Source organism: Fusarium graminearum, chromosome 1 (assembly GCF_000240135.3).
Source record: "Fusarium graminearum PH-1 chromosome 1, whole genome shotgun sequence".
Lineage (NCBI taxonomy): Eukaryota > Fungi > Ascomycota > Sordariomycetes > Hypocreales > Nectriaceae > Fusarium > Fusarium graminearum.
The window spans coordinates 6,248,906-6,276,346 of NC_026474.1; the positions used below are offsets into that span (position 1 = coordinate 6,248,906).

Consider the following 27,441-nt stretch of genomic DNA (forward strand, 5'->3'; position numbering starts at 1 on the left):
GAAAGACGCAATGGAGCTAGATGACCACTACAACTACTTAGGCTCGGCGACCAGCTTGAATCTTAAGGATCTACAGAAGACCTTTTTTAAGACAGGTGTTCTGCAGATTGTGTCAGCTCGATCTCGCCCGGATGCTTTCATGACAGAACAAACAGCAAGTAACCCCGCTGAAGCACACCCCGGAATTGTCGACATAAAGGTCACAAAGGTCGGTTTGCTTTGGCGAAAGGATGCAAAGAAACGCAAGGCCCGGTCTCCTTGGCAGGAATGGGGAGCAATTCTCACAGGAGCACAGCTTTATTTCTTCCGAAACACAGGTTGGGTCAAGTCACTAATGCACCAGTATGAAAACCATATTAAAGCAGGACATGATGGCATACCATTGATTTTCAACCCGCCACTTCAAGAGTTCAAGCCGGATGGTCTTATGTCTACTTATGCTGCAGTTGCTCTCCATGATGCGGCTTACAAGAAGCACAAGAATGCTTTTGTATATGTACGACAGGGTGGTCTAGAAGAAGTGCTCTTGGCAGACAATGAGGAGGAGATGAATGACTGGCTCGCTAAGCTCAATTATGCGGCCGCCTTCCGAACCACAGGTGTTAAGATGCGCGGTGTCGTAGGCGGCAATTATGATGGGCAAAGCCGCCGTGGCCTTAGAAGGCTTGACAGTGCCGATGCTGCCACGCTTATTCAGACACCCACTGGTCCTGTATCGATCGCGCGAAGTCGCATAGACCACAAGATGGCCGAAGACATCTCGGCTGCCCGGCGAGACGTTATGAAGCAGAAAATTGAAGAGGCGGACGAGAGCGTCCAGGAGATCCAACAGCGGCTCGAGGACCAACTCAGAAACGCGCGTCATCTCCAAATCCTTGCGCCAATTCAGCCCAGAACAAGGGAACAGATCCTGTCTGCTGCTGCACGGATATCAGCACAGCTCAAGTGGACCCGTCAAGAGATGTGGAAATCAAAGTGTCATCGCGACATACTGGTACAAGACCTCGAGGAAGAATACCCGTCTTCGATTATCACTCCCACAAAGCAGCTGTCGAACCAACCTTCGCAGAGAACCGGGTCGCCAACTCCACGGGCCAACATAGGACGCAGAGGGTCAAGGTCGACGCATCACTCTGGAACCGAAGGTGATCCAAGATCACCCACAGAACCTCAAGTCGCCCACCTACCCAACTCCTCTGAAGCTACCGAAGATGTAGATTCGCCCTTGGATCAAGTTTTCACCACACCTCCCCAGAGCGCAACAAAACGCCGACACAGCTCACGCGATCTTTCTTTCGCCAGGCCGGATGCTGCTAGTACAAGACATGGTTCCATATCAAGCATAGCCCAGTCTCCTATTTCATCACTGCCTCCGACCCCGTTGGCGAAGCCTCTTTCACAAGATGAAACCCCCAAGTCACCACAACGCCCCGAGGATGACAATCGCCAAGATCCTGATGCTGATGAACGAGATTTTCTGGAGCAAACAGGTCTTCTCGAACAACGGCCCAGCCGTGATCCCACAGATAAAGCAACTGTCTCAACCGGTGCTGATGTTCCTTCTGAGTCTGGCACATCCACGGACAAGCTCGATAGGAGCAAGATCCGCCGCAGTCTCCAGCGAACATTTAGAGAGGGCGCCGGACATCTGTCGCACCACCGTGGTAGTCGCAAAGGCAAGGAAGTGGCTGGATCAGGAGAGGAATCGGGACAGGATCATCAGCTCGCGAGAGGCACAGGCAGTTTTGTTGTTCATGGAAAAAAGGCATCGGTCATCAACTTTGGTGATGGTCTGCAGAACATGAGCCATGACGAAAAGATCCGTGCTCGAAAGTCCTCACAGCAACACGATTTCCCGCTGTCTCCTATGCCAAGTGGCCCCGAGGATGATGATTTCTACTCTGCTGTCGGTGTCCCTGTTGAAACGAGTGAGCGCAGAGAGTCTATCGCGAGCGCAAGCACTGCAACCGCCCGAAGCTTTCGTGAACTGCATAGAAAGTACTCGACTGCGCAGGCGACTAGAAGTACGTCCGCTGGTGGTAGGTTAACTATACCTTCGGATACGGAGAGTGAGGTTGCAGTCAGCTTCTCAGATGGTCGCCGAAGCCCTTTGCCTCCCATGGAGACAGAGACAGATGAGGAGGTTGACGACGCCGGTGTTAAGAGAGGTCGAAGCGACAAGAAAGAAGGGTTTGAGAGTCGAGACTCGGATGCCGAGTCGCTCCAGGATGTTGAGCAGCTTCCGAGTCGCACTGTGCAGCCTGTTAATGCCTGATCCTGTAAAGAGATGGAAGGCTGCTGAGTGCCGTGTTCTCTGTATATAGCGATTTTTTTCCTTGCCGGGTGAATGAGCTTTGTTAGGATGGGTATACCCCATGCGTTCGTTTTAGCTACGAGCTACAGCAGGAATGGGAGATTGGTGTTGATGGCTCATATGATGTGCTGACCACAAGGGCATATGTATTTAGATATCCTCATATTGGCCCCGAGCTTTTGTTCATTTGTTTTTTTGTTTTTTTTTACTGTTTCGAGCTGCAGGGCACCAAAAGTAAGCGTTAGAATTATATATTAGTGGTACACGTCATCTGTCACATACAATTAATTATTTGTGCTTTCATGATCCAACATGAAGATATGGAACCAGGGCAGGATCTGTCAAGGTCAATGATTATCTCTGGAAATATTAAACTGATGTTTGATAACGCTTCGCGGCGCATAGGGATGTTAAGAAACAGCAAGCGGTTTGATCTGGATATATATGGAGTACGCTGTCGCACTAGAGTATCTATTTCTTGCCCTTCTTCTTCTTCTTGGATGCTTGAGGTGCCTTTTCTACCTTGACACCTCCCCCACCTACAAGCTCCAGAGTCTCCTCCTTCACCATACCGCCTTGTGTGGAATCTATGGCCTTCTTCTTTCCCTTCTTTCCCTTGGGACGGTACGAGCTGCGATCGCGCAATGGCAGCCAGCGCTCAGGGTCAGGTTTGGTGCCCTCGACGTAGTTCTTGGGCAGGCGAATCTTTCTGCGACGCTTTTGTGACTTTCCTTCGTTTCCTGAGGGTGCTGCTCGCTTGAGGGTTGAGGACCCGGGTTTGCTAGCTGAAACGGCTACACCTGCGCTGAGGAGCGATGCAACATCGATACCTTCGATGAGAGAGTCGACAGGAGGGAGGTTCTGAAGGTGTTTCTCGACACGAGAAGGTTCTGAAGTGGCAAATGCAGCAACAAGACCAGCCGTGGCAATATCGGAACCTTTCTGCTCATCGATCAGCTTCTGGAACGAACTGCCAGCTAGTAGCAAGTCTTTGCCATCGGATGACTTCATTAGCTCAACACCAGCCTCTTCTAAAAGGGAGCTGGCAGGGCTAGCCTGTCGGTGTTGCCAATGTGTCGCAGCCTTGACGAGTTCGGCCTTTGCTGATGACTCTCGCCCCTGTACCCGCAGAAGAGTCACAGTCAGAGCAACTAGGCCAGGGCTAAACCGGGCGTTGAGTGCTTCTACGTTTCCGGCCTTTTCGAGTCGCTGAAGGAAAGACTCAAGAACTGATAAAGCTGAACCGATGCCACCTTCCTTAAGCTGTATTTGTACAATGGTCAGGGCAAGGCCAATATCGTGTGGTCTCGTTTGAGCCAGACCCCGGAGGTTCTTCAGAAGCTGCTTCCCCGTAGCACCTTGCGAGCTCGCGGCAGCGTTAAGAACAGATACAATGCCGAGGCTAGCAGAGGTCGTGGGTTGCGGTGTTTGGGCAATAATAGCACCTGTACGTCGCTTGACTCCATCATGTTTTAGAACTTGCAGGTCGACAACCAGCCTGTTTCGTAGCAAGATTTCAGACTGGTGATGAAAGAGCTTTGCGTGGCTTTTCCTGGCTGTCAGAGTGGAAAACCTTCGCTCAACAAGATAGGGGTTCTCGGACTTGGGCTCTAGAGCTACCAGATTGTTGCCAAGTATGAGTGCCAGGTCAGGATCTTCTTCCCTATTACATGATTATTAGCTTTGCGCGCATAATATACCGTTTCAGAACATACTTGATGCTGGATAATGAATTGTAGAGATCGAGGGCCTCCTTCAACTTGCCCAGTTTGGCAAAGACATAGGCCTGTTGTGCGAGAATGGGCCGCATCTCGGCTTGCTTGTCTTCTTCCGTGAGGTCGTCAGAGGCATCGCACAGTCTACTAGCCCGCTGCAGCAGATCGGCAGCAGTTTCGAGGGACCCATTGGCAATGTGCGCGCAGGCCGCGTTGTAGCACAGTTCGAACCCATCAGAGTCTTGAACCGCAACCTTGTCAGTGACAGAATACCCGAGCCAGCTAGACTGGGCAAGTGTGGCTCGAAGGTTAATGCTGATATCGTTCTCCTCGTCGGCAGGGTCGGTATCAAGGAGGCGACTGTAGATGTTGCATGCCTCGTCAAATCGCTCAGCGCGATAGGCAACTTGTGCGGCGACGTGCTGCAGATTTCTTTTGTTCTCTAGACCTGCGGCCTTGAGGACTAAGGTGGCCTCATCGAGCTTTCCTGTCTTGTAGAGCGCATATGTATGTTCGAGGGCAATTCGTGAGTGAAGAGTGGGGGTGCCGTCGGCAATGGCGCGCAGAGCATCTTCGAAGCGATCAAGCTTCAACAGGGCGATAATCCGGGTATGTTGGCTGTCGGTATCGGTCTTGTTTGCCTTGAGTGCGGCGTTGGCGGCCTTGAGGACTTCTTCGTGGTCTTCGATAGAGGACTGCTGCAACAAGGCGCTGAGAGCAGCGGCAGGATCCTGAGGCATGATGGCGGTGTTGTGTTATGAGACCAGATGCATATCCGACCGAAACGGATATAAGGTAGGATTGGGACAAGCCCAGAGTGTCGATGGTGATGGTCGCTTCCTTTCGAGAGTTGAGCAACGTGATGACCTGTCGTGTGTCTTCAGTCGTGGTGATGCTGGCGGGGCATTTTTGGGCAGCGGGGCACACAGCAATTCATCCAATTCGAAGCTGTTCTATGGCTTAGAGAACGTGATCCACTTTGAAGAGTTGGGGAAGTAAACTAGCAGAATAGATATCCCTAATAGGCAATATTAAACTCTTTGCTTCTAAATAAACAAGATGAAAAGTAAAGCAGGTACTGTATAATTAATCAGTGAACGTCCTTGTTTCTTGGGTGATAAAAAGTCAGGATCTTGGTTACTTGTATGGGATGATATAAATACGTGAGCCAGCACACTCGATATATATCAAGGTGGTACGGTAATTAATTTTGGAATTAAGATTGTTGATAATTATCCTACATTAATCGACAGCTCGTCCACCCAACATAGTATATAAATTGAAAGCGCAAGAACTACATGTCAGTATCTGTCGACCGTGAACGCCTAAAGGGATTCCACCACCTTTTCCGAGTCTGAACCACTTCATTATGAGGGGAGTAGTACAGCGGATACGCAGCCATACTCTCATAGCCCTCGACTGGCCTTTGCTTTGAGAGGCGTCGTCTGATCTCCCCCAACTTGGTAGAATCCGATGACATAGTCAATATTGAGACCCGGTTGTAAGTCGCTGGCTTGTCTGGTGGGTGCCGTCGACCTTTGGAACTTGGCTGGCGATGTCGACCGACGGATGACCGTTGTTGGCGACTCGAATGTCTTTTGCGCTCCTTTTTATCGCTCCTGAGACGTCCCTCTGACCGTTTCTCGGATTTGTTCCTAGCTTTCTGGTCGTGTCGATGCGATCTTCGTCGTCCCCGACTTACAACGCTACCTTGAGAGATGGTGCTTCTTGATCCTACTCTGCTCGACAAGTCATTCATGGTGCGAACTGCTTCTATGCTCGATCCATTCGAAAGGGCTAATAGAGACTCATATCTGACCGGCTGTTGCTTTCCGTCATGCGAGACGATGTTGGTAAGCGTACTGGTGAGTTTCTTGATAATCCGTCTTAAGGCCGATCGAGCAGGGGCTAGAGCATGGTTCAGATTTAGACCCAATATCCAAGATGCATAAGGCATGACTTACCGTCGCCTTTTTCAAAACGAGAGCCATCTTTGGAGAGCCGCGAAGCATATACTCGACGGACTCGTGCTCGGTCAGATCGAAGCGAGGCACTTAGTGTTGAATGGGTATCGCTCAAGGTTCCATCATCATGGTTGCGGGTACCCTTCAGGAGAAACAAACATTTTGTATAAGTATCTAGAAGCGAAGTGACTGCAGTTCCGAAATTGCCCATAGTGCGTACTGAGGTATCGAGGTGCAGAGGTATAGCTCAAGCGGGACCAAAACTGCTGTCAGATTTGCACTACACAGCACTACATTGTACCTACCCAAAAATAACAGCACGTGGGCGTCCACCTCGACTTGATTACGGAGGCAAGTATCAAGCTAATGGTTGCAACCTATAGCCAGACTCTCTCTGTCTCTCATATGTCCATGTCTACCAGAGTCGGATTGCCGCCGAGATCTGATCCCTTCTCTCTCTACGGATACTTAAGATCCATGTCAAATCAAACTCAAACCCCAAGATTGCGCAATAAAGCCTATATGCACAGAACCACTTATCAGTCACAACGCATCAACGGGCGACTTACTCGCATTGCATGCATTCACCATCGATGCCGATAAGGCGTATTCTACATGCATATCTATTTGGACCAACAGCAGAGGCGATCTCGAGTCAAAGGTCGGAAGGCATACTTTTCGACCAGACACTTGGGCTTGGGCTTGGGCTTGGGGGTCTGAGTCTGACTATCTGGTGGGTTACATACAGCGCGATACCCTCAAGAGTGTGTCTCTGACAGGTGATAGCGACGGGATTGCCCTCAGGTCCCGCGACGCTACGGAACAGGGCCCGCCAGGACCGGGGAGAGAGAGTCTAGAATGTATAAACGGGTGCGGGTGCGGGAGGAGCCATAAAAGTTTGATTTCTTCCATGTCAATCAAATCTTGTGGCAGGCACAGGCATAGTAGGCTTGCCTTGGCGTCCCCAAGCATGTGGGGGTGGACCATCCAGAGACCGTCTGCTAATCAGTTCAAGGGCCGGTTATTGTCTTGTCCCTTGCTCGTGCTTCTCTCAATCAGTCAATCACCACTGCGATTCCGACCACGGATCACAGAAGAAGCCCTGCCCGGTTGATATCAAAGGTACACCACCTTTTGCGCCCGTTACAGATCGCGTGGCCGCCCCCAACTGTCCCTCCACCACCATGATTGCCTTGATAGTCAAAGTCCCCTTGATGTTTGATGCTTGGGACTTCAGGGACCAAAAGACCAGGAGCCAATCGCACCGAAACAAGAGGGGCAACACTCAGCATGCGTTTGATAAAGTTCAAAGAGAACCAAAGGGAAAAGAATCAGAATCAAAATCACCCACACATACTTGTACGCACGAGAGCAAGTGCGCCGCGCCTGGCGCCAGGAAGCCAGGATCCTTCCAAGAGCAGCCTCTTCTACATTCATCTCATCCCCTGAACTTGTCGACCCAATTGCCTGCCACCCGAGGGTTTTGTTTGCTTTTATCCTCTCGGTGTTACTGATTGTGCTGTAGGTACCTAGGTTAAAAGGTACTATCGGCTGTAAGATCTGTGTCATGGTACATGTATCTGTACATTCAGTACGTACTACCCGTCTGTCCCCCCACTCTCTGGCTTCGTTCTGTTGTGTCAGGACCATCTGCGGGTCTCAACGTGGGAGTTGTGATGCCATCAGCCGGCCTGCGGGCGCAGTCGGTTTAAGATTCGTGCATTGGGTCGATGGATGTTGATGGCGACAGCGAGAGCGGATGATAACGTTGCAAATGCGGATCCTGGATGATAATACTACAAGTGCATCGCCTACATCCAAACTCAAGGTACCTCCTTAACAGAGATACAGCGCGGGATCGGTTGCTTGACCGGTTATTCTTTGCTGCTGCTTTCGTCGTCTTTATCACCCTGTTGACCAGGTACGTGCAAGTCTCTTCCAACACAACACAATTGGCCCGCATCACGCAACTCAATATCCCTGGGGCTCAAATTTCGACAGTGATCGCCCTGCTTTTCTTTATCATTAGAGCCGCCCGCCTTTTTTCCCTACTTGTTTATTTCCTGCCTATCTCATATTTGGCTTCAGCTGCCACCGACATTTCCATGGACGACTCATCTCAGTCTCGGTCTCGATTTCTTTCTTCAATACTTTTCTTGGTTTGGCAAACTTAATGTCACCCTCTCTCCCCCCTTCACCCCCACCGGCCTCATCGCCGCAGACCGATGAGTCTCAGCTTCCAAAAGGGCAATGTCGCTACATTCTCATGATACCTGAGCTCAAGGGCCAGAGGTGCGGCTGTATGGGCTTTGACCACAACAAATCATTGCCTGGCGCTACTTGTAATTGTGGCCATCTATCCTGCTATCACATCACCATGGCTGATGCGCCAACGCCCAACACGAATAAGTCCGAGATTGACATAGTCAAGCAGCAAATACAAACCCTGGAAGGAAGGTTGCATTCAGACGACCGTGGCCGGATTTCTGACATCATTAACCGTATCAGCGCATTGGAGGAGTCGGTGGATAAGAACAAGGAAGAGGCCGACATTGAACTCAAGAGCTCATATCGCAATGCGGCTGCTGCATGGGCACTCGTTGCACAATTACAACAACAGATGAAAAATATGGAACATGTCTTGGAATCACAGTCTGAACAAATGGCAAGGACAACAAGAGAAGTGGAAGACTTGCGTAATCGCCAACTGGAGCTGCTAGACAGCGACGAAGTTTTGGAGGAGCGCATCGAAAAACTGGAAAGCACAGAACCTCTATCGCCAACTCGAGAATGTGGTCCGACCAGCACCCCTTTGAATTTGTTACACGTCCTACCCACAGCTACTGTGGCCTCCGTGAGGTCATCAGATCCATCTCATGCCCCGCCGACTACCCAACCCACAGCCGCTGAACCTCCAAGATCGTGGACGGTACACGTATCTCTAATGCCATCCAAGGACACGCCATTTCCATTTGAAAAGGATACAACCTCATATAAACGGTGCCTCTCTCGTGGGCTCCACCGTATGTTGGCAGTGGAGGGCAACGATGCACAATCATTTACGGATGCTGTATCGAGGGCGTTTGAGCCCCTGCTTAGGGGGAGATCCTGGGTGCCACTGCAAGCAAAGCTTTGTGATGCCGAACGTCTGCAAGGTTTGCCCATGCTGCGACCGTTGGAGCCCAGGTTTCTTCAAGGCAACTACGACCAAGCTTTCTTAAAGCAGCACTGTGCAGTACTGGATGCTGGAGGCAGAATCGATTCTCTCTATATCGCGATGGAACACGATTCCCTATCATGGAATTTTCTGAGGCGGTCGCTTGTCTACATGCACGGGTTGGAGCCTGCTTGGGCGCACGATACTATGCTCGACAAAAAGGACGAGCAAGATGCTTCAAGGGATCATATGGGGGACGAAGGCGATGAGTCACCGCCTGCAGGCAACATCGTTAGGGCCCTGACAGGTCTCAAGCGTAGAATGTCCGACATTTCGTGCTCATCACTCGATGACACTGAGTTGGCCGTGGCCAAGATGCCACGAACATGCAAAAGCTCGCCATTGGAGATACGACGCGGAGTGGAAACTGCACGATAGAGTTACAAGAGATGGACGCGGAGCCTGGCGGGAACCAGAGAGGTATTGGGAGCATATGGGGAAAACTTGATGAAAGCGACTCCTTTTTGGGCATACATAAAATGGGCGTTGGACTATTTTGCTTGGGAAATGATACCTCGGGCACAGCACTGGCCCATTCTTTAAAAATAAGGCGCCTGCCATTTTTGGTCTGCATTGATAGAGGATTAGGGTTAGAAGATAGAATCATTATACACATGTTGCATACAGATAGCCAGGGAACACAATCAGCAGCCTGATGATGTTGGTATAACGAGCAGATAAGGACTGTAGAGCTCGCTTTGACCTCATTCGATTGGTCTACGTGATGATGGATGAATGCATTGTCTTAAGCTTCATACTACACTATACTGGACGTAACGATAAGCAGGTCAAGTGTTCTTAGAACCTGGGGAACATTCACTTACGCTTGTCAGAGGCATGTGTGCCCTATAGCCGTGCTATATCCTACCGAGCTAATGACGCATTGAGATTTCGGTGGCTTGACTCCATAGGCGTTACCGGATTTCACGAGTGGATGAGGTATTACATGATGCGCCATTGGTGTTTCCTTGGTTATGATAGACGAAGAAGAAGTTGGCTGTTCAGCAGTGCTTTTCTATTGTGCGAGAACAAGGTTACTTTTGTCCCCTACCTACTTTCCATGAATGTTGACTCATTCGATCTAAAAAGAGATATGAGCTTAACAGTAAGATTTAGTACTATAACAATACCCCCTACTTTCTATGATTCTTGACGCAGGGAAGCGAAAGGCAATATTGCCATTAAAGTTGTGCCAACCACCAAATACATAATACGCCATGTGATTCAAACCATCAGGAAGGCGCCGTAGACTGCTGAGCTCTTTTATTTGGTGCTTGGTACAACTTCAAAACAAACTTAATATTGCCTTAGGCTGCCTGCCTTAGGCTATCTGGGGCTGCCTTATTCTTGCACAATACAACAGCACTGTGAGACTTGCTCAGCAACCCACTTCTTCTTCTTCTTCTTCTTCTTTAATTCAACTCAACTCAATTCAACTCACAAGTCAGTCATGGATCTTGCGATCACACTAGTCAAGTCGGTCATGCGGGCCTTCTACCAGACCCGCGAAATACTCGTTATCGACGCGCTTATACTACATGAAGCGTACGCGCGCGCGCATTTGATTTACGGATAGACCAACTGCTAACCATGGAGGCAGACTTCGAGACGATGATTTGGCATACCTGATGTCTATCAACACAAAGGACCTCCACAAAATTTGCGGTAAACTGCGCGAAGACAGATTCTTAGTCGTGTAAGTTAACACATGCTCAAACATCGATTTACTTGCTGATTAAAGACCTGCGCAGGCATACACGATCCGAATTACGAGAAGGCAACCCCCGACCGAGCAACCGAACATGGTACTATATTGATTACCGCAGCACAATCGACGCAATAAAATGGCGTGTCTATACCATCGACAAAGAAGTGCAGGGAACCACCCAAGTGGCGAGTGAAAAGAAAGAGTACTTTTGTTCCCATTGCAAAGCAGAGTGGACAGCCATGGAGGTCTTGGACAACGCCGGCCCGCAGGGATTTCTATGCCATCGATGCTCTCATGTTCTCACCTTCGAAGCCGATCGAACATCCACTGGACACGAGCAGTCTACGCGACTCAACGACCAATTCAAATTTATAAGCGAACTTCTACCCAAAATCGATGCGGTGCACATCAACGAGTGCGACTTTGATCGTGCGCTTGCCAAAGCTCGCCCAGTCAAGCGTGACGAGACACACCAACGGGCCCAAACAATTGCAGCAGACGCCGGCGCGAACCGGCCCATGGCAGTCAAGGGCTTGGCCAACACAGGGCCGCAATCTATCGCAGTCAACATTTCAACATCAGATGGACTCACAGAAGCCGAGAAAGCAGCAGAGCAGGCGCGAAAAGAACAAATTGCGAAACAAAATGCGTTGCCATCATGGATGTCCAACAGCACGGTTACTGGCGAATCTTTCTCAGCAAGCGCCCCTGCTGCTGGCACCACCCCTATTATTAAGAAAGAGGGCAAGGATTCAGAATCAGCTGCTGCGCCGGCAGCCAACGCTCAAATAGACGACATATTTGAAATGATCAAGGCTGAACAAGCGGCCAAACAAGCCCAGGTAGAGTCAGAGGAAGACGATGATGATGATGAAGATGAATTCGAGGACGTGCCTGCCAAGCGAGTGAAGATCGAACACGAGGTGAAGAAGGAAGAAGACGATGGAGAGGATAGCGATGAGATCGAGTTTGAAGACGTTTAGCTAAGCTCGAGGAAGCCATCGAATTTGAACATCTCCTTGCTATAAGCGATACCCCAAAATAGACGGAATACAATAATTACTCAATACAATACGATTAGACCATAAATTAACAACGTTGGCAAAATGGGGCATGGACAATAAGCATTCAACAGAATGTATTAATTAATGTATTAATGTACGAGACAGTGCGAATAATTCTCCAGGGAGTAGTATGTGCCGTGGCCAATGTCTCACTCTCCTGGTTCGGCATGCATAGCACCTGATGTACCAAGTGGTGGCATTACTTGATGCTTCATGCTACCGCTACATTCTTCATGGGTCGCCCCTAGAAGCCGTAAGCAAATGCGTTGGGGGCTAGGACAGTCAGTGCAACTCCATTTCGCCCATCGCGTATTAAGAGCGTGGGCTCCGATCAAGCCTTAGTTCCCTTTACGCTGAAACAGTCGGTTCTAATAACCCCAAGACATTTTCTTAGGTGCCAAGTGCATGTTATTCAGGGAGTGCTCAAAGGGTCTCCCTGCAGCCAAGTCAGTAACATCTCAACTTACAGCCCTTACCACTATAAATATGCAAAGCCTAAGCCTCCGAAATTGATTCTGTTCAAAGGGCGAGACCGGTATTATTCGATGGTATGGCCCAGCTTAGCAAGGTTGATTATGGCGAGACAGTTCTGAATGCTAAATGTTTCGCATATCGTGCAATTGCTAATTGGAAGCGTATCTTATCAAAGCCCCAGTTGCAAGCCCAACGACCGTGACTTTATCTGTTTTGCAATTGTAGGCGTCAAGTTGTTTACAGCGATGTGTTGGGTGGTTGGCGTAAAGGGAAACATTTACACATGTTTCTGGATCAAAAAGTAATGTCAGTCAAACGGTAGCCAGAGGCGATGCTTGCATCAGGCAAGGCCTCAAATCATCGTCTCGTGTACCCCCATAGTATTATGTGATACGAGGACAGCACGGGCAGTTGAGTCGCAAGGTCGCATTCGAGGTTGAGTTTAATAGTCCATGTGGATTCACCGATTAGGCCGGAGTCGACATCTGGTTGATGTTGTGCTGCCAAAAGCTATCATAAAGTCGTCGAAGACGCGATGGATGACTGATGAAGTGTTTGATTTGCAATGATCCGGAAGCTGCCATATTTGGTCCATGACCTTGTCGCAAAACCGACCAGCAATAAGAAAACTCAAGTGACGCAGGCCGAGTACCCATTTTTGATTCCAATCCCATTACTGTCGCAAATCACACTCAACTCCTGTGAGGCAGGTTCAGCCTGCTGTAGTCCATGAACATAAAGAAATTAACGAAAAACGACAATTAACAGAAGAAGTTGAGCAAGCAAATCAGGTGTGTTAGTGGAGGAAAGGAGAAAAGATCACGATGACCGATATTCAGTCAGATCGTCCGTGGTAAGCGTCGTCGATGCATTTACTGAATGCTTCGGTCGGGGGCGCCTAGGAAGGTTAGCAGGTACATAAAAGGAAGCACTCAGTAGTAGCTCGAACCTCCATAAGCGTCGCGTGTCTCAGATCGAGAGGCAGACTCGCCGTAGCCAGCTCCTCCAGCACCGGCAGCTGGGTCACGGCTTCTCGCAGCGTCTCGGTCGCCTCCACGCTCGTATCGATCACCACCACGCTCGTAGCCAGAGCCACCGGGGCCTCCACGGGGAGGGTAGCGGTCACGGTCCTCGCGGCCACCTCCGCCGTAGCGGTCTCGGCCATAGCCCTCGTCGCGGTCGCGGCGTTCGTAGCCTCGGTCGTAGTCGCGGCCGCCATAACCGCCACCTCGGTCATCGTAGCGACGTTCGTCACGGTAGCTGCGATCGTAGTCACGGCCACCACCGCCGCCGCCGCTGCTACCACCGTAACCGCCTCCACGCTCTTCGTATCTTCGCTCGTAGTTGCGTTCGTAGCCACGGTAGCGGTAGGAATCATCGCGACCGTAACCGCCGCCGCCGCCGTAACCGCCACGTCGGCGATCTTCGTAACGTCCACCTCCAGCGCGAGGCTCTGTCTGCGTATTAATAAACTGCGAAACTGACGGATTGAGAGTTACTAACCTCGCTTGGGCGGCCCAAAGTACTTGCCGGGTGTCGGGGTACGAGGACGGGCTCTGCGTGCCTTCTCGATGCTCAAGGTACGGCCCTCAATCTGCTCGCCCTGCAGGCCCTCCTTAGCGGCCTCGGCCTGATCGGATGTAACCATCTTGACAAAGCCAAATCCACGAGACTCCTTTGTGTGGGGGTCTCGCATGATCTGGCATTTTTCAACGTCGCCATACTTCTCGAACATCTTGGAGACCTCAGCTTCGGACAGCTTGGGGTGGATGCCGGTAACGAACAGGTTGGAGCCAGGGTTGATAGCACCGTCATCGTCGTCACGAGGAGCAGATACGTCCTTCATATTGCTGTAATAAACGTAGGTCAGCATTTTTACTCATTCGTAAGCAGAAGCACGGAAACGAACCTGTCGCCATGACCACCGGGCGAGGCGGAGCGACGGCGGCCACCTTCATTGTCATCACGAGGTCGAGGCGAGGCGCTTCGGTTGTCGCGCTCGTATCGAGGAGCCTCATCTAGGGTAGGGTTAGCGAAATGTAATGTTGTGTCGATGCAAACTCGGTCGAGATAATAAAAGAGGTGAAAAATCGAGGGCCACGGTGGAAAGTCGGTGCGATGATGACAGAATGCGAGTTTGAGGAACAGGCGCGTCGATGTACGCGCCAAGATTTGAGGAACGAACCTTCGTACCGGTCGCCATTGGCAGCCTCGTAATCCATCGCAGTGGTAGCCATGTCGTGTGGTTTTGTCTATTGAAATATAAAAGAGACAAACAAGTCAGAAATGGTGTGTGCGTTGGTTGGCGATGAATGGCTCAATCGCAGGCTGTAGCGTTGTTGAGGGGGGAAAGGCGATGTTGAAGAAGGGAGAAAAAAAAGTCGGCGTAGGGGGAAGGAGAAAAGCAAGGGCGCCGCAAGGCAGCAAACCCAGTATTAAGCAGGTAGGTAAGGACGGGAGCGTGCAGCAATAAATTCTTGGCAACTTATTGAAAGAAGCTGCGCAACAGAAAAGAACAAAGAAAGTTTGTCACGGCCGATAGAAAGGCTTGAACCGTTTGTCAATATGATGGCAAACAAATGGTTCAGAATGGGGCCTGGCTGAGATGGAGATGGAGATGGAAATGGAAATGGAAATGGAAATGGATGATGAAGGTAAGCTACTACAAAACGTTTGAAATTGATGGGGAAGTAAGCGTAAGCAGACAAAGAGCGAATCCTGACACAGGTGCCGTCAGCGAGGCAACCCGTTGGGCCTGACACACGAGACTTGTGTCACAGCATATAGTACATATATCTACACGTCTCTCACTGCAAGATACACGTATCTCTCAAGCACTTCGTTGTAGCTTGAGATAGAGTTAGCGCAGCGAGCTTTGAGCCGCTAGCTTGTCAGTCCCTGGCAGCTGCCTGGCATTGTTATTCAGCTGATGGTCAGTGTCACCAACAAGATCGATGATTCCACGTTCCCCAATGATGTTTAAATGTTTTCAAGAATGCTTCGTTTATTTACGCCAGAAGCTGAGGCACTGTGAGGAACTCCCATGGATGAGTCGTGAGCTCATATTTTAGCCTATAAACGGGTTGCGCCACACTATGATCCCTTATTCTTCCTATTTGTGACACATTTGCAAACTCACTGCCCAAAGGTTATGAGGATCTCCAGTACGGCAAGACACAAAAGCACAACTCCCGTCATCAAATAAATACCAAGTATATGTAGCGACACACAATATCACTCACTTCTAGTTGATTATTGAAATGTTAAGCGCTCAATAGGTACAAGTCAACTGGCAGATTCATCCATCGCCTTTCATTGCGCCTACCCTGAAGTCACTATGGTATTTGATACCTCAACTGAAGTCTGCGGGCAATTCATCACCCAAAGCGCCCATTAATATCCCGACACCTATACCGTTCTTCCACATCCCAGGTATTATAGGTCGATCACTCTAGCGACATTTCAAAATGCAGGAACGCCGACGCCAGGCCTATTCAGTCCGAGTACACTGCCGATTGTTCCCCCAATCACCACTTGAGGTTGATCCTATGCGGGGGTTGAACGTCAAACTCACATCAATATGCCCATGGACCAAAACCTAATTACCATATACAAGAACTATATATCTTACCGTGTTGCATACGGACGCCTACGATGTCACTCCAGGGAAAAGTCTACGCAATAACCGGTGGCGCAAGTGGTATCGGCTTCGCAACAGCCAAACTTCTTGTACAACGCGGGGCAATCGTAAGCATCGCCGATGTTGACGCCGCTGCCATGTCAAGTGCTACGGCATACTTCGAGGAACAAGGTGCCATGGCAACAGTTTCTCGAGTCGATGTATCACAGAGATCCGAAGTAGAAAGTTGGCTGGACGACACCGTTACGAAGCATGGAAGACTTGATGGCGCAGCTAACGTGGCTGGTATAATCGGCAAGCATCACGGCCTTCGGGCTGTAGCAGACCTTGAAGATGAGGAGTGGCATAAGATCATTGCCGTGAACTTGACAGGAACAATGTACTGCCTAAGAGCGCAACTTAACAGAATAGTCGATGGAGGATCCATCGTCAATGTGGCATCCATTCATGGTATCAAGGGCACGTCGTATATCCCACATGATAGGTTGATTCCTTCTCTAACTACGATGTGCAGGATTCGCTAAACATGGTGCTTATGACGCCAGCAAACACGGCATAGTTGGCTTGACAAAGGCTGCGGCAAAAGAAAACGGCCACCGCGAGGTGCGAGTCAATGCTGTTGCTCCAGGCGCCATCTACACACCCTTGATGAAGAAAGCATGGGATATGCACAACCGGGCAGATGACGCCGAATTTGATGAACCGTCAGCTTTTCAACGTCAAGGCACATCGGAAGAGTGCGCGAATGTGATAGCCTTCCTGCTCGGACCCGAGAGCACCTTTGTGAGTGGAAGCGTTTATGAGGTGGACGGAGCTTGGATATAGAAGTTTGGCACTTTTTTTTTGTTTGTTTTGTCTGAGACTAATAGGCCAAGTCAAGCAAGCCAGAGTGGGATGTTGTAAACTCGATGGCATTGCGTAAGATGGATTGTATCATCATTTCGTTACCATACATCCTCAGGGTTGACCAAATGATTCTCTCCATCATCTCGAATATGTTGATGATCCTTGTCTCGCTTCATCGGCTTGCGCATGTCAAACGCGTCCTCACTGGATTTCGAAGGATCCGTCGCATGATCACCGTAATAGTCCTTGACGACACGGAAGACACTGTAACCCAAATTCTTGTAGAGGGTAATGGCACGATGGTTGCTGCTTCGCACAAACAGGTCAACGAACCAAGCATTTTCGGCATCAGCTGCGACTTCTAATTGATCAGTCAAGATCTTGGCAATGCCAGATCTTCGCGCCTCTGGGGCCACAGTGAGTGCCGTTATGTGAGCGTGCCACGGCAGATAATGCTCGGAGAATTTATAGGCATCTGGTGAAGATTCAACCTTGCCCATGACTGTGAATCAAATGATTAGCTCCATTCCAGCACAGACAGGTTAGGACAAAACCCACTATATCCAACGATATTTCCATCCATATCCTCGCACACTTGAAAGAGCGATGGCCATTTCGCATGATATTGGAGGTAAAAGTTAAGTTCGTATGTTTCTGTGAAGGGGTCGAGATTGCATTTGGAAAACTTGTTCACGTCGTCTGGTCGAAAGCGCCGAAATGTAGCCATCGTTGACTTTAACTCGTACTCTCAAAGGGAGCAGTGGAATTCAGATTGTTTGAATGGACAAAGATAGTTGTCGCCTGCTTCAGCGCCGGACTGGATACTAGCAGGGTGTGCCTGGTATAGCGCAAGCAATATATGACAATGGACGTAGATCCCCTGTCCAGACGCTGTGTGAGTGTGTGAGAGAGGCAGTTGTGTTTACAAGCAAGAAGTTTTTGGGTGAGGTGATGAATGTTACAGCCACAGTAAAACGTCTAAGGACTGCATAACATCACCCAAGATTGCATTTATGGCTTCTCTCGCACTAATACCGATAATGTGCCCGCATTGAAAGACCCACCTTCGTTTCGCTACCAACATTCTCCCACGACATTAAGCATAACGATTACTCCAACTTCTAGATTGGACTACTATGCAATGTGTTTGCTAGACTAGCAACTTTGTTTATTTCACAGCCTGGAAGCATATAGCTTGTCGATCGAGAAGAATAATACCACCCGTCGAATTACAATCGCCGCGTAACACGGCCCGTTAGCTGTCCTGTCCTTTGCTCTTTGGCCGCCATTTTGGTGCGATTAGTTAGAGGTTAGCCAGTCAGTCAGTAACGTACCTAATAAGGGTCCCCAGTCACCCAAGCCGACATCATTTCAAAGAACTTCGACTCTCCCTCGACACCCCCATTTCGAAAGAAAACCGACCGACCGACCATCCGTCCAGCGGCATAAGATAACAACTTGAGAGACGACCGAATAATTCACCAGGAACTTATCGACCCGACTTTGGAAAGGAAAAAAAGAGCTAGGCGGTGTCTACTGCATTTGGCGGTGGATCGCTTGTAGTTATAGGCTCCTGAGTCTAGGAAGTGGGAAGATCATCTATCCTTCACAACATATATTTCAACGTACCAAAATGCCATCCTCGCCGCAGACCCCCAGGCATTCCCGGAACTCCTCGGCCTTCGATAGCTACTCAGGCTCCCCTCAAGCCCGAAGACTCTCCAAGTCGTCGGTACAGGACCCCTCCCCGTTCCGAAACAGCTTCACCCAACAAGATGCTGTCGAGATGACCGGGAATGGGATGGGCAATCTGGCCGATGAGTTAGCCGATGCCTTCTCGGATTCGGGAGACGAAGGTGACTTCACGGACGGTGATGCCAATAGCGAAATGCTTGGGCCTGGAGGGGACGCACACGGCCCCGAGTATGCAGATGAGATGGAGGATACGGAAGGCACCAGCAGCCCCAAGAAGCAAGAGGCTGATCGAGCGAGAGTTGCAAATCTTACACTTCTTTCCCCACGGCGGAAACACCAAAGGCAAACCAGCAATTACGATGGCAGTGAATATGGGTCGGAGTCGGATTTGGATTCTCCTGGCATGCCGCCTGGCTTGGTGTCCAAAATGGATGCTGTGGAGTCGCTGGCACGGAGGGGAACAGAAAACTACGGCGGCCCGGCGGATGATGTGTTCAAGAGAGTGACAAACGCACTGCGGGATCTCGGCTCTCAGTCGAGCGTTGAGGCTAGCGCATCAAGGTTTGTGGACGCAGACGTTGACTGATGTATCCGTGACTAACCAAGGGTGTAGGTTGATAACGGCGCACTCAGCTTTGACGACACATTTGACTCACCAGACTCGTCAGATTCACAACCTTTCCTTCCCTTTACTGTCTCCTCTCGTTGCACCCCCAGATCCCGAGACTATTGACGATTTGATACCACTGTTACTGAATCTGTCTGATACCATGCCACGCCCGTCGACAACAGCCTTCAACTCATTGACGAGTCTTCACTCCCTAACGACCGAGCTCGTGCAAACCCTGAATTACCTCTCCGACACACTGCACATGTCTCGCCAGACAACTACAATGGCCACAAGGAGATTGAAAAGTGCCAAGGAGATCGTGTCTGAAATGAGGAAAGAAGAAGAGCTCAGAGAGGAAGGTGAGCGATGGCTTACAAGAGGCAACTGGGGTGAAAGGTTGGAGAAAAGAGAATGCGCAGGAGTATGTGGGGATGTCATTGGAGGATTTGAGGAGGTTTGCAATGGATGGCGAGAGAGGCTGCTCGCGCAAGCTGAGGCTCAAGCATGAACGGTCGATTGAACGAGCTGAGGCACTGCTGCGAGACACTGGTTGATGCGGAGCCTTCTACAATCTCCGGACTCTGTTTATCTGGGCATATACCGACATTGTTCTTGTCTTGACCCCTTTCCCTCTTGACAACATTGCTTGCTTTTTTTTTTCTTTGTCCATTTTAGGGCGGTTTGACTGTATTGGGATAAAGGCGCAGTTAAAGCAGGGAGGAACTTTCGGTTGGGCAGGCCAGTCCCAACACCATAGAACATTTCTTTACTTGGAGGTGTCGTCAGAGAACGAACAATAGAACGAAGTGATGAGTACCAAAAACATGGCGAATTGCCTTGTATAAATTCAGTTTGGATGCATCGATACACGGAGAAAGACAACATGTGACGAGCGCAGATGATTGAGTCTTTGGATGCGCATGTTGTTGCAAGCTTAGTATCGATCGACTGGTTATTATGTATCAGATCATTTTCTCCCCGGAATACTCAGGTAGTAGGTGGATTCAATGCCACCTATGAGCGACTACAGGTACAGAGTAGACAGGCTAGTTTTGATATCCTTCTGAGACCGAGTCTCAGACCAAAAACACTCTACTGGAATTCAGGTGGGGTGAAGGAATAAAGGGGACAGGGGAGTTGAAAGATATGGAACGCGCGACATGATCGCGTAAAGTGGCGTTCTGTCTCGCAGATTGACGCGAGCCGTGCCGTGAGCCTCGTAGAGCTAGATTGGCACTGTGTACAAAACGCATCATTCATTGGCTGCTGACACGCTGGCTATCGGATACCCGCCGCGACGGTAGAAAGATCACATCCAGTGATACAAATAAATACTACATAGCGGCTCAGCCAACCACGTCTCATGAGCGGGGGAACAACTCCCTCTAAAGTACATGCTAAGTGCGTTGGTATCGCGCGATGCCCACCGTCGTGTAGTCTCAATTGAGTAATCGTGAAGTTTCCTGCAATGATTGTTAACATTAACATTTGCAACCGACCCAGCCATAACCGCATATCATATTCGAGCGGTTGAGATATTCTTCTTAAACTCAGAACCTCTTACTCAGGTACTCTGAGTGCATACATTACCTGTCGACTTCGTTTGCTTGAATGCAAACAAAAACAAAAAACATTCATTTCTGGCACGAGTGCAATTGGAATCTAAACGACTCACATGCATGTATACGAACATGATATAAGAATTGACCCTAGGTGTGTTTTCCCAAACAACAAGGGAAACGTATAATACGCGCATTATTATACTCGAATATACATAAATTGGCTAGTTATAAGCGAAAACAAACACACGCGAACAATATGGGAAAACAGCGCGAAAGACAAGTGGTAAATGATGCATGGGTATGAGCAGTCTTGGCCCAAGGGAGCTGTATTTGGACCTTGAAGAACCCCTCGTTTTTGATATCTCGGGGGAGAAGTGATAGGTGAATATGACTGGAGACAGTGGAGAGCTATCCTTTTGGTACAGTACCGATATCGAATAGAATCTCCTCTCGCCAAGCGATGATAGTGACGCAGCTGTGCCTGATGCTGTGTGCCATGTGCACACCGGCACCTACCGAGTATTCGGATTGCCTGTGTTGGTAAGTATCTAGAATGAATCAAGAGGGGGCTTGCTTCTATCGCTCTGCCGATAAACAATTACGGGATAACGCTATGGCTTAAACTATGGCTGCTAGAGGTAGAGTTTTGTTTCTCGGCGGGTTTGAAACGATATTCAGGAAAACAAAAAAAGATGCATAATAAGTGGGCAGTTGATCACAGACATTCTGGTCGGACCACGGGTTCACCTATCTACCGTGTTTGAATAGCTGTTTGACCCTTGCTCTTTACAAACCAAAGATATTACCATCTTTACTCTCGGCGCATTCTGTTCAATAACACAATCACGGTCCTGCTCCATTATTTTGGTTGTTGTTGTTGACCCGCGCGTTTCCTGGCCGTCCGCGACCTGGGGCGCAGGGGGCCTCTTCTGTTGTTTGTGATTGTTGATTGGTCAAAACACTTGCTAGCGCGCTCCGAGAACCCCAGTTCAACCTCCCTCCAACAGTAGGTAACATCCCTCACGAGAGTTGGCGACCCTCTTCCCGCCACCCCCAGCGCATCTCTTCCAGCCCGCCTAGCAGCACAACACAGCACAGCACAGCACAACACAGCACCCGCACCGCACCGTACTGTACCTACCTACCGCACCCGCCCGCCCCGACCTTCATACTGTCATCTTGGATCTTGCACCTCACGCCTCGAATCGTCGGGCAACTATCGCGTCGTGCACCATCACAAGCCTTCCCTTCTTAATTTCTTCTAGTCGGTGTTAACGGGTTCTTTACAACATACTCTTACTTTTATCGATTAAGCACCGCATTATCTCACCAACGTCATCGACCATCGACCACTGTGCCCATTTGCCTGTTTCTAGATCGACATCGAGAAGGATGCGATAGACGGAGAAAATTCACGACTAACGAAGCTTGACATTTGCTGGACGGTGTTAGGGATTGCGCCCTCACCGTCTCGCCTTTGAGTCTTTTTGTCTTCGTTACCCGAACAATATCAATCAATCAATCAACTGCCGTTACGACCGAATAGCGAGCCTTTGTTGTCCGTTTGTGTACTTACCACCACTTGTTACTACGACTTCGACGCATATTGAATATAAATCACGCCACGGATACAAAGAAGCCATGGCGGCACTCCCTCAACCTTCAGGCATAGCTGCCTTGAATTCGCAACCCACGAAACGAGCTATCGACGAATCCAAGAGCCATACCGCCACTCCTCGGTCATCCACTCCCCCCCGCTCAGATCGCACCCGTTTGGAACCTAGATACAGCCTCGACAACGGACCAACCCGGCCGGCGAGGAACTATGGAAGAAAGAGCGAAGGCGCTCGCGGAAGTCACCTCGACATCGAAGCTGTCGACAGTGCGTTGCTACGCGAATTTCAACGTCCACAGCGGGAAAGCACTCCAGGTGCCAGTCCACATCGCAAACGGCAGCGGATAAATGGCGATCGGTTCGTGACAGCCATATCGTTCTTGGTATTCATACTCACTGTTTTGTAGTTTCATTCCAACCCGCACTGGTCAGGACTTGCAAGCAAGCTTCAGTTTATTACACGAGGATGGATCTCCTGCTACCCCCGCAAAGCAAAAGAAGCGCACACCTCATGGCGAGCTTCATTTCCAAAAGAGTATGTTTCCCCGATGACCGCCCGAACTCATATGCTAATCTGATATTGCAGCGGAGGAGGCGAATCGCACGTTCTCACACTTGCTACGTGCTGAGCTGTTTGAGAGCTCTGTACCTCAAGCAGCTACCCCAACCCTTTCACCAAACCAATCTCTCCCCACAACCTCTCACATTCCCGCGAATGATGGAACACGGGCTCATACTCCTCCCACAAATGCTCCTGCTCCATCACTACCATCATCTTCATTAACACCCTCAACCCCTCACAAGAATCTCTTCTCATACATGTCACCGCGACATCACAATCAAGTCGCTGGCCATCCCACCCCTTCTAAAACACCTCAGGGCCGACACGGCCCCAATCTCGACACACGCGCCGAGATTTACAGCCTATCACCAGTGCGGTTTGGAAGCCAACAAATGCTGCTAAGTCCCAGACGTCAACCGAGAGCAGTCAGCAAGGTTCCGTACAAAGTTCTCGACGCTCCCGAACTGGCTGATGATTTCTACCTGAACCTTGTGGACTGGGGTAGCGCAAATATTCTCGGAGTCGGCCTGGGCTCCAGTGTTTACATGTGGAATGCGCAGACAAGCAAGGTCAACAAGCTCTGCACACTCGATGACGACACTGTTACAAGCGTCTCCTGGATACAAAAAGGAACCCACCTTGCTATCGGCACCGGTAAGGGTCTGGTCCAGATCTGGGATGCCGAGAAGGCGCGCAGGCTACGAACGATGACTGGACACACTGCACGGGTTGGATCACTGGCCTGGAACACGCACATCCTCACATCCGGATCGCGGGACCGACTGATCTACCACCGCGATGTGCGAGCCCCTGATCAGTGGCTTAGGAAACTTGTTGGCCACAAACAGGAAGTCTGTGGATTGAAATGGAACTGCGAAGACGGCCAGCTAGCAAGTGGCGGTAACGATAACAAGCTTATGGTCTGGGATAAGCTCTCGGAGACACCGCTTTGGAAGTTTTCAGATCATACCGCCGCCGTGAAAGCAATCTCGTGGTCACCTCACCAGCGTGGTCTACTGGCCTCTGGAGGCGGTACTGCAGACCGCCGCATCATTTTCCATGACACAGTCAAGGGTTCCGTCATCAACGAGATCGATACCGGGAGTCAGGTCTGCAATATTGCTTGGTCTAAAAATTCCAACGAGATTGTATCGACGCATGGTTACAGTCAGAACCAGATCGTTGTCTGGAAATATCCTTCCATGACACAGGTCGCTAGTCTTACAGGTCACACCTATCGCGTGCTTTACCTGGCTATGAGCCCTGATGGTCGAACAATTGTGACCGGAGCTGGTGACGAGACTTTACGATTTTGGTCCACCTTTGGTCGAAGACCTGGATCTCGGGAAGATGGCGATAATGGAGGTCGACTGGCCGAACTGGCCGTCATCCGGTAAGACTCTTGTCTGATGGCGAAAGATGCTGAGGTGGTTTCGAGGGGTATACATAACCAATCGAGCCTGTCTTGCCCAGCCTCTTAACCACAACTAATGCCATCGCGCATATCTGTATCTCCAACTGCGGCATTCGGAGACATAATAGCTACTGCATGTAGCAGAATATCCGCTGCAAACACATCATAAAAGGCGATTGCATCATGCATTAAAAGGCGTTGCATCTGACTCACGTTCTTCACTGGCTTATGGGAGGGTTGGTGTTGGTCGGATTGCTTTAAACGAACATCTTGGGATTTGGGGGCTTGCGGCGGATTATGACACCCCATTTTGAATTAACGAATGGGTATTACGAAGGAACGGACTCAATTTAACTCTTTGTCCTGTACGCAGGCAAAGCAAATTAGCGGTAAAGATACAGCGATTGTTTTCTGCATATGTCCACCAGGCTATAAGGCCTTAGTAGCGTAACAGATTAGCTGTTAGCTAAGGTAGATAAATGCCTAATGAATCTGATGGGGCTGTGTCCCTTATTCATGTTCAGTTGAACAAAGGTCGCCTTTCTAATTATTCCATGCTTGTACTCGGTAAAAGGTGAAAGGAACGTCGCCTTGGAAGACATGAAGCGAGAATAACAGAAATAACGTAATGGAGATCGCTTTTTGCAGCTAAAAGGTTTACCTTGTGTCGTCAGCTAGTACAAGATGCATTATTTGAGCAGATCAGTTATCGTAATGAGGAATCAACATTGGGAAATCATGTGTAAGCTCATATCTTGCTATATTGCTCGAGAATCAAAACGATAGTAGAAAAATAAAAGAGAAATAGCCCCAAAATATAGTATCTTATAAAACCTAGGTCTACATCTACACACAACACGACAACATCTAATCCACCCGCCGGCCTCTTGTGTTGTTCACAGGTCGTCCATCAACTCCGGTAGAGGAAGAAGATTGCATATCGTTCAGAAGTGGGATATTGTCCACACTTATTGGCCGGTTGGCATCATCTTTTGACAAAGATGTGCCTCCCATCATGTTCTTCTCGCGATTGACTTCATTCATAGAAGGAATCTGACCAGTCGATGCTGATGGAGCTACCCCTTGTTGAGTGAGCTGATTCGCCGAAGATTCATCGGGTCGAGCTTCAAGAGTAGGCGACTGCGGCAGATGTTCTGGGGAGTTCTGCCACTGTGCCACCTCGGCTTTCATAGCCTCCAGCTCTTTCTGGAAGCGCACGCCAAACACATCAATGTAATACGTGGCACCATTGTAAATACTCCAAGTAAAGACCACCATGAGAAAGGTTGCTGATGCCCAACGGCTGAGGAACCATAGTGGGCAAGGCAGCATGGTAAGGAGGGCGTATGAATACTGGATCAGCATAAAGGTAGCCTCTTGCAAACGCTCTGGCTGTCGCAGCACGAACTTCCCGAGCCATGTGTTGGCATACGATTTCTTCAACCAAGTGAACGAGGTTGGTCGACCAGCTGCGATCTTATCTCTGCGGCGCACAGTGATAAAAAAGTAGTACATGAGTTGCCAGAAGATATAAGGCAGGGTGCTCCAGGCAAGCATAGAGACGACATTGGCGTAGGCTGTTGGGGATCCTGGTGGTGAGTTCTTGATAGTCCAGATCGCAGGAAATTGTTCCTTCTGCTTTTCAGGAGAGAACAGATGAACAATGCAATGTAGAGTTGCGCATGGCATGATATGAATGAACAAGGAGGTGACTTTGTCGAAGCTGTGGAAAACAAGTGAGTTGCGCCACATGATGATGGCGACCGCATTGTTTCCAAAGGCCAGGCAATATGAAGCAGTAAATAGGCGCTTAGAACCCGGGAACACCCATATCGAGAGTGCTAGCAGTAGGTTGGTGAAATAGCAAAGATCAGCTACGAAGTAGTGGTAGCCACGTTGGCGATAAGTGAAGAATCGGATAGGCATAAAGTACAAAAGCTGTACCGTGTACCACCAGTGGAACTGCTCTGGGTGAGCGCCGATCAAGTATCCGCTGAGGAAGATGTTCATGACACCAAAGATGAATGACACCTTTTCGCGGGCACTGATGACTTTCGTGTCGCCCCATCGCTTGCCGAGCTTGTCCACGCGATGTTGCATCTGCTTCCGGTACCTGTCTAGCTGCTCATCGGCTTCAGGGACTCGGCGTCTCCATTCCTCAACCATGCGATGCCGAGCAGACTGTGTCTTGGTCTTGATTGCTTCTCTGGAACGGCGGACCTTGTCTGTCTGGGCCGTAATACCCTTTTGAAGCTTCTCGAGCTGCTGTGGCAAGGCAAAGTTCTCAAGAAGATCAAGAACCGACAAGCGATCTAGAGGTGGGCCATCCCAATCTTCATGGTTGGAGCTGCTGCCAGAAAAGGATGGATGTCTTGAATGCATCGAACCCCTGGGAGTAGTAGCACCCAGAACGGGAGTATCAAGCAAGGTAGAATCGACAGGCGCATTGTCGGGAGAAGCGGGTTCAGGTGTTAGAATGATCTCGCTATCGGTTGAGATATTATCGGACTTGAGGCCTTGGCCCAAGGCAGCTTTTGGATCGTCGTCCATAACGTGGGCTATTCTTGTCGCCCAGTTTCACGTGTCTGAGCGATGCACGGCTTTCGATTAGGACGTAAGTATCAACTACAGGGCATAAAGTTAGAGATGGCACAGCGATGACGATGGAACGAGAGATGTACTCACAGGAAGAAGCGTGGCCAGCAGCACAAACAGAAGGATGGTGCCCAGTTGGCAAGGTGCCCAGGTGAGTAGGGTACCAAGCGTAGGTATTGTCTATTTATATGAGACGGCTGCCAAGTGGGAAAAGCTGTATTAATAGGCACCTAGACGAGAGTAGATACCAGGTTAGAGAGTGGTGGGGGTCATCCGTCCCTTGCACCTCAGTCAAGGGGTCGGCTGATGGTAGATAAAAGACAAGATGTGGTTTAGAAAGAGGAGAAAGTTGAGGAGAGGCTAAGGAAAGTACGCAACAGTAGTGACGACGTATGCACGTGGGATGGATGTGATGTGTTGAGTCTACGTCCAGCACATTCAAACCT

The 27,441-nt window shown here is 49.7% G+C and overlaps 11 protein-coding genes across 11 annotated transcripts in view; 6 read left to right on the forward strand and 5 right to left on the reverse strand.

The window, feature by feature from the left end:
- FGSG_01899 (uncharacterized protein) overlaps positions 1–2,275 on the forward strand; it is a gene marked incomplete at its 3' end in the record, with an annotated part of 4,351 nt that extends 2,076 nt beyond the window's left edge. Inside the window, exon 3 of the mRNA XM_011319446.1 lies at positions 42–2,275. Coding sequence (XP_011317748.1) covers positions 42–2,275 — 2,234 coding nt within the window. The remainder of the gene's footprint in view (positions 1–41) is intronic.
- Positions 2,276–2,705: 430 nt separating this feature from the next.
- On the reverse strand, positions 2,706–4,913 carry FGSG_01900 (uncharacterized protein). The gene is made up of 2 exons (XM_011319447.1): positions 4,030–4,913; positions 2,706–3,977 (listed from the first exon to the last, which is right to left on the reverse strand). The coding sequence occupies exons 1-2, from the start codon at positions 4,767–4,769 to the stop codon at positions 2,786–2,788; spliced, it is 1,932 nt and encodes a 643-aa protein (XP_011317749.1). The 5' UTR covers positions 4,770–4,913; the 3' UTR covers positions 2,706–2,785.
- A 410-nt stretch (positions 4,914–5,323) lies between these two features.
- On the reverse strand, positions 5,324–6,965 carry FGSG_01901 (uncharacterized protein; the record flags this gene model as incomplete). The annotated part of the gene is made up of 6 exons (XM_011319448.1): positions 5,324–5,692; positions 5,732–5,937; positions 5,994–6,212; positions 6,299–6,331; positions 6,563–6,616; positions 6,740–6,965. 6 exons carry the CDS (start codon positions 6,963–6,965, stop codon positions 5,324–5,326), a joined length of 1,107 nt encoding a protein of 368 aa, XP_011317750.1.
- Positions 6,966–8,166: 1,201 nt separating this feature from the next.
- Positions 8,167–9,588, forward strand: FGSG_01902 (uncharacterized protein; the record flags this gene model as incomplete). Its single annotated transcript, XM_011319449.1, has 1 exon — positions 8,167–9,588. One exon carries the CDS (start codon positions 8,167–8,169, stop codon positions 9,586–9,588), a length of 1,422 nt encoding a protein of 473 aa, XP_011317751.1.
- A 1,070-nt stretch (positions 9,589–10,658) lies between these two features.
- On the reverse strand, positions 10,659–15,040 carry FGSG_01904 (uncharacterized protein). The gene is made up of 5 exons (XM_011319451.1): positions 14,642–15,040; positions 14,366–14,474; positions 13,960–14,306; positions 13,406–13,909; positions 10,659–13,354 (listed from the first exon to the last, which is right to left on the reverse strand). The coding sequence occupies exons 1-5, from the start codon at positions 14,691–14,693 to the stop codon at positions 13,329–13,331; spliced, it is 1,038 nt and encodes a 345-aa protein (XP_011317753.1). The 5' UTR covers positions 14,694–15,040; the 3' UTR covers positions 10,659–13,328.
- FGSG_01903 (uncharacterized protein) lies at positions 10,661–11,901 on the forward strand (the record flags this gene model as incomplete). The annotated part of the gene is made up of 3 exons (XM_011319450.1): positions 10,661–10,755; positions 10,811–10,906; positions 10,962–11,901. 3 exons carry the CDS (start codon positions 10,661–10,663, stop codon positions 11,899–11,901), a joined length of 1,131 nt encoding a protein of 376 aa, XP_011317752.1.
- Positions 15,041–16,110: 1,070 nt separating the features above from the next.
- On the forward strand, positions 16,111–16,921 carry FGSG_01905 (uncharacterized protein; the record flags this gene model as incomplete). The annotated part of the gene is made up of 2 exons (XM_011319452.1): positions 16,111–16,546; positions 16,611–16,921. 2 exons carry the CDS (start codon positions 16,111–16,113, stop codon positions 16,919–16,921), a joined length of 747 nt encoding a protein of 248 aa, XP_011317754.1.
- A 119-nt stretch (positions 16,922–17,040) lies between these two features.
- On the reverse strand, positions 17,041–17,669 carry FGSG_01906 (N-acetyltransferase 5; the record flags this gene model as incomplete). Its single annotated transcript, XM_011319453.1, has 2 exons — positions 17,041–17,444; positions 17,501–17,669. The coding sequence occupies 2 exons, from the start codon at positions 17,667–17,669 to the stop codon at positions 17,041–17,043; spliced, it is 573 nt and encodes a 190-aa protein (XP_011317755.1).
- A 906-nt stretch (positions 17,670–18,575) lies between these two features.
- On the forward strand, positions 18,576–19,755 carry FGSG_01907 (uncharacterized protein; the record flags this gene model as incomplete). The annotated part of the gene is made up of 2 exons (XM_011319454.1): positions 18,576–19,198; positions 19,251–19,755. 2 exons carry the CDS (start codon positions 18,576–18,578, stop codon positions 19,753–19,755), a joined length of 1,128 nt encoding a protein of 375 aa, XP_011317756.1.
- A 3,180-nt stretch (positions 19,756–22,935) lies between these two features.
- On the forward strand, positions 22,936–24,911 carry FGSG_01908 (WD repeat-containing protein srw1; the record flags this gene model as incomplete). Its single annotated transcript, XM_011319455.1, has 2 exons — positions 22,936–22,959; positions 23,304–24,911. The coding sequence occupies 2 exons, from the start codon at positions 22,936–22,938 to the stop codon at positions 24,381–24,383; spliced, it is 1,104 nt and encodes a 367-aa protein (XP_011317757.1). The 3' UTR covers positions 24,384–24,911.
- Positions 24,912–25,267: 356 nt separating this feature from the next.
- Positions 25,268–26,950, reverse strand: FGSG_01909 (uncharacterized protein; the record flags this gene model as incomplete). Its single annotated transcript, XM_011319456.1, has 1 exon — positions 25,268–26,950. The coding sequence occupies one exon, from the start codon at positions 26,948–26,950 to the stop codon at positions 25,268–25,270; it is 1,683 nt and encodes a 560-aa protein (XP_011317758.1).
- Between the last annotated feature and the right edge of the window lie 491 nt (positions 26,951–27,441).